Raw genomic sequence first — 6,000 nt, forward strand, 5'->3', positions numbered from 1 at the left:
AGACACACCGGTTGGAACCAAAGATCTCAAATTTGGACTCATCAGACCAAAGGACACATTTCCACCTGTCTAATGTCCACTGCTCGTGTTTCTTGGCCCAAGCAAGTCTCTTCTTATTATTGGTGTCCGTTAGTAGTGGTTTCTTTGCAGCAAATCGACAATGAAGGCCTGATTCACGCAGTCTCCCCTGAACAGTTGTTCTTGAAATGTGTCTGTTACTTGAACTCTGTGAAGCATTTATTTTGGCGGCAATTTCGGAGGCTGGTACCTCTAATGAACTTATCCTCTGCAGCAGAGGTAACTCTGGGTCTTCCATTGCTGTGGCGGTCCTCATGAGAGCAAGTCCTTAAAATGTTCCGTATTGACTGACCTTCATGTCTTAAGGTAATGATGGACTGTTGTTTCTCTTTGCATATTTGAGCTGTTCTTGCCATAATATGAACTTTTACCAAATAGGGCTATCTTCTGTATACCACCCCTAACCTGTCACTACACAACTGATTGGTTCAAACAGATTAAGATGGAAAGAAATTGCACAAATTAACTTTTAACAAGGCACATCTGTTAATTGAAACGCATTCCAGGGGACTAGCTCATTAAGCTGGTTGAGAGAACGCCAAGAGTGTGCAAAGCTGTCATCAAGGCAAAGGGTGGCTACTTTGAAGAATCTCAAATATAAAATATATTTTGATTTATTTAACACTTTTGGTTACTACATGATTCTATGTGTGTTTTTTCATAGTTTTGTCTTCACTATTATTCTACAATGTAGAAAATAGTAAAAAGAAGAAAAACCGCTGAATGAGTAGGTGTGTCCGAACTTTTGACTGGTACTGTATGTTTGTTTATAAACAGTGTATGCACGTTAAAGGGGAAGTTCAGGATTTTACAACTTGGCCCACTGACTACCCTGAAAGTGTAAGTGGCCAAGAAAAACTGTGATCCGTGGTTCTGTTTTCTTTACAACCACTACATAGTTCAGCTAACTTTAACTACCGCTAGCTGACAATCAATGACAGTGATAAAGGGATATTGTGAGAAATAAAAAAAGTTAAAAACCTTTCACTAACATCAAACCAAATAAGTTGATTTGGCCATGAGATTTTGTCAATTGGACAATTGACCGTATCACTCCCAGGGTGTTTCTCACGCATCAGTCAGAGTATGAGTCTAAATCAATGTATGCAAAACGGAGCATGGAGGGGACTTCTCTGATGTGTACTCGGCTTGTACACATTTCGAAGTATGCATCGATGCAAGCTTCAATGAAAAGTATGGACAGAAATATATGCATGAATATGGATGAAATATGATGTAAAACTCAAACGAAAAATATAGTGAAATCCATGGTGCCCATTATTTGGGCTGAAATGAAAGAAAATAAACTCAGGCTTTGGAATAAAATGTTGCCCATTCCTATCTCACATGTTGCCTGACTACAATATTTTATCTTGATACATTAATAAACACATTGTGTTCATTTTGGCATGTTTACCTGCAAAAAATACTGACGGTAATGTGCGTATATCGCAATCCCATAGTACTGTAAGTTAACAGGGCTAACTTGCTACAGTTGAAGTCGGAAGTTAACATGCACTTCGGTTGGAGTCATTAAAACTTGTTTTCAACCACTCCACAAATTTCTTGTTAGCAAACTTTAGTTTTGGCAAGTCGGTGAGGACATCTACTTTGTTCGTGACCCAAGTAATTTTTCCAACAATTGTTTACATTCTTTCACTTATAATTCACTGCATCTTAATTCCAGTGGGTCAGAAGTTTACATACACTAAGTTGACTGTGCCTTTAAACAGCTTGGAAAATTCCAGAAAATGATGTCATGGCTTTAGAAGCTTCTGATAGGCTAACTGACATCATTTGAGTCATTTGGAGAGGAACCTGTGGATGTATTTCAAGGCCTAACTTAAACTCAGTGGCTCTTTGCTTGGCATCATGGGAAAATCAAAAGAAATCAGCCAAGACCTCAGAAAAGAATTGTAGACTTCCACAAGTCTGGTTCATCCTTGGGAGCAATTTCCAAATGCCTGAAGGTACCACTTTCATCTGTACAAACAATAGTATGCAAGTATAAACACCATGGGACGACGGAGCCGCCATACCGCTCAGGAAGGAGACGCATTCTGTCTCCTAGAGATGAACGTACTTTGGTGTGAAAAGTGCAAATCAATCCCAGAACAACAGCAAACGACCTTGTGAAGACGCTAGAGGAAACAGGTACAAAAGTATCTATGTCCACAGTAAAATGAGTCCTATATCGACATAACTTGAAACGCTGCTCAGCAAGGAAGAAGCCACTGCTCCAAAACCGCCACAAAAAAAGCCAAACTACAGTTTGCAAYTGCACATGGGGACAAAGATCGTACTTTTTGGAGAAATGTCCTCTGGTCTGATGAAACAAAAATTGAACTGTTTGGCCATAATGACCATCGTTATGTTTGGAGGAAAAAGGGGGAGGCTTGCAAGCCGAAGAACTGTAAGGGTCCTGTGTGTAGCTGGTGTAGAGAGTCAGGCGCAGGACAGCAGATATGAGTAATCAACGTTCTTTTACKCAAAGATACAAATATACAAAGGAACATACCGAGCCCACAAAGACGGACCGAATTACAACAAACAATCACTCACAAACACAACACGGGGAAGAGAGGTTTAAATAATAAACAAGTAATTGGTTGTGAAGCCAGGTGTGTAAGACAAAGACAGAACAAATAGGAAATTAAAAGTGGATCGGCGGTGGCTAGATAGCCGGTGACGTCGACCGCCGAACGCCTCCCGAACAAGAAGAGGGACAGACTTCGGCGGAAGTCGTGACAAGAACACCATCCCAACCGTGAAGCACGGGGGTGGCAGCATCATGTTGTGGGGGTGCTTTGCTGCAGGAGGGACTGGTCCACTTCACAAAATAGATGGCATCGTGAGGAGGGAAAATTATATGGATATATTGAAGCAACATCTCAAGACATCAGTAAGGAAGTTAAAGCTTGGTCGCAAATGGGTCTTCCAAATGGACAATGACCCCAAGCATACTTCCAAAGTTGTGGCAAAATGGCTTAAGGACAAAAAAGTCAAGGTATTGGAGTGGCCATCACAAAGCCCTGACCTCAATCCTATAGAAATTTTGTGGGCAGAACTGAAAAAGTGTGATCAAGGAGGCCTATAAACTTKACTCAGTTACACCAGCTCTGTTAGGAGGAATGGGCCAAAATTCACCCAACTTATTGTGGGAAGCTTGTGGAAGGCTACCCGAAACGTCTGACCCAAATTAAACAATTTAAAGGCAATGCTACCAAGTACTACTTGAGTGTATGTAAACTTCTGACCCACTGGGAATGTGAGGAAAGAAATAAAAGCTGAAATAAATAATTCTCTCTACTATTATTTTGACATTTCACATTCTTAAAATAAAGTGGTGATCCTAACTGACCTAAGACAGGGAATTTTTACTAGGATTAAATGTCAGGAATTGTGAAAAACTGAGTTTAAATGTATTTTGCTAAGGTGTATGTAAACTTCAGACTTCAACTGTAGCTATCCACAAGATTTGGTTAGCTAACGTTAGCTATCCATGAATAATTGACAGCTAGCTAGTCATCTCCCTTGCATTCCATTAGTTTTGGTTTGCCTGTTAAACTAGCTGCCTAGCTCGATTGTTATGATTCACCTATAGTTAGCTGATAATTATGAACTTAAACTTTTCTTTATGTACTTATCTTGTTTCATCTGTGTTACCATTAGCCTGGATGTCTGGCAGGCAGCAGATTAAGAGAATAGGCAGTAACATTACAGGTTATAGTTGTGCCCTGGAATGTTACAGGGCACTCACACTTCTCATCTGCCGGCTCTCACCCTCTCACTTAAAAAATTTAATCTGACGCAGAAGATGGCGACCAGTGCTGACTGCCTGATGACATCTGCAAACCACAACTAATCCCCTGCAATCATTGGGAAGACCACAAGAGATACCTACACTCACAGACAGCGCCACGACAGCAGCTCTCAGTGCTTCCTTCCACTGCCGCCCTCTAGCTTCCCTCCTCTGGATGGATATTCACCTAGCTGTCGGGTCTGTATTGTCCGGATGTTTATTTGTAGTGTAGCTAGTACCAGGTTTAGTACCAGGTTTTTATATTGGCATGTTTTCCCAGGGTTGACAGAGTCCTTGCTACTACTCCAGTAGTAGCCCACGTAGCCATGGATCATGACGAGTGATAGCTTAGCTAGCCAGCTAACTTGGGCTGCTTGCTAAATAACCATGGATCATGATGAGGGGTAACATCTAGCTACTGCACTAGCAAGTTACCTTTTGTATTAGACAAGTAGGGTCGTTACCTATGCTAATGTTCTATGTTAACGTTTTGTTAAATATGTTGCAAAATAATTTATATAATGTCTCTTGCTAGCTAGCTACTTTCGTTGACCACATTTCTATGTAGCTATATAACACAAAACAACAACAGATTAACAGTCTCAATTTCTTTACTAACAATAATGCAATATTAAACTAAATCYGATGTTCAGATCTACCCTCCTGCTGTGTTCCGGTCGAATTGGACCGACTTACAAGTTGTCTCTCTGAAAAATGTAGTTCATTTAATCTGATTGTCATAAGGTTCCATGACTTTGTCCACACAGGGCATCTGAATAAACAAAATACATTTTGATGATGTTCCTAAAATATGGGGTGTTTTGTTTAACTTTTGTACACCTGTGGTGTTCCCGGTTATCAGGAATCAAGGTAAGACCCATGTGCAGACTGTGTGGAGTAACAATGTTTATTGTAACCACAGGGGCAGGCAAATTACAGGTCAAGGCAGGCAGAGGTCGATAATCTAGAGCAGAGGCCAAGGTACAGGACAGCAGTCAGGGTCAGGTCAGGCAGAGGTTGGTTATCCAGAGATGGAGCAAAGGTACAGGATGGCAGGCAGACACAGGGTCAGAGACAGGCAGTGGTCAGGCAGGCGTGTACAGGGTCAGGACAGGCAAAGGTCAAAAACCAGGAGGAAGAGAAAAAGAGAGACTAGGGACAAACAGGAGCTGCGACAAAACGCTGGTAGGCTTGAACAAACAAGACAAACTGGCAACAGACAGACAGAAAACACAGGTATAACTACACAGGGGATAATGGGGAGATGGGCGACAAGCACAAGGACAGGTGAAACAGATCAGGGCGTGACACCGGTCAAAAATGACCGGTCATTAGAATTGAATGAGTGAGACTACAATTAGTGTATAAAATTGAGTTCAGGCACATGCCCATTCATCAGATGGACACATTTCCTCTGCCAGACCCCCACATACATGTGTGTTTGAGCACACACACACACCTCACTCCCCTTCTTGGCGTTTATGTCAACCCCCACGAGAACCTTTCCCCAATATAATATTTCCCCCATGGGAACCACACCTCACATTCTCACAAACAATCGCAACATTGTTTCAATAATATATAGAACTTTTCTTGTGGCTCTGGTATATAAAGATTTTTGAGGCCTTGCTCACAATTCATTCTGTGGCAGCACAATGACCAAACGATATACTGTATGTGAGGCTCTTGATCATATCTTTGATCATGACACTGGTGAGGAGGAGAGAGTCCTTGTTAAACTTTGACACAGAGTAGTCTGTGATAAATAGCACAATATGTTTCATCTGAGTATTTGGTATAGTCAAAATAATCCGTACATTATGCTTTTATGAGCTCAGGTCAATCTGGACTACAGGCCATAATTAGCAAATAAAAGTTCAAAACTTGTAATGTTCACAAGAACTTAAGTTGATAAAAACATCTAGCACGACATTAGGTGATAACATATGTATTATTATGGATTTATAATCAGCTATAATGGGGTGGTCATTTTGGACCGGGAACACAGAATTAACTAACATGAAACGAACACAACAGGAGGGTTAATGAGCTTCTTGATATGCCACACCTTTTCAGGTGGATGGATTATCTTATCTTATCTTAAATTAACAAATTTGTGC

The 6,000-nt window shown here is 41.0% G+C and overlaps 1 protein-coding gene across 1 annotated transcript in view; it reads left to right on the top strand.

Annotated features, from left to right (window-relative positions):
* Positions 1–4,639, top strand: part of LOC111971082 (protein phosphatase 1 regulatory subunit 1C) — a 33,353-nt gene extending 28,714 nt beyond the window's left edge. Inside the window, exon 5 of the mRNA XM_023997882.2 lies at positions 3,893–4,639. Coding sequence (XP_023853650.1) covers positions 3,893–3,912 — 20 coding nt within the window. The 3' untranslated portion in view covers positions 3,913–4,639. The remainder of the gene's footprint in view (positions 1–3,892) is intronic.
* Positions 4,640–6,000: the final 1,361 nt, after the last annotated feature.

This window comes from Salvelinus sp. IW2-2015, linkage group LG12, assembly GCF_002910315.2.
Source record: "Salvelinus sp. IW2-2015 linkage group LG12, ASM291031v2, whole genome shotgun sequence".
Taxonomy (NCBI): Eukaryota; Metazoa; Chordata; class Actinopteri; order Salmoniformes; family Salmonidae; genus Salvelinus; species Salvelinus sp. IW2-2015.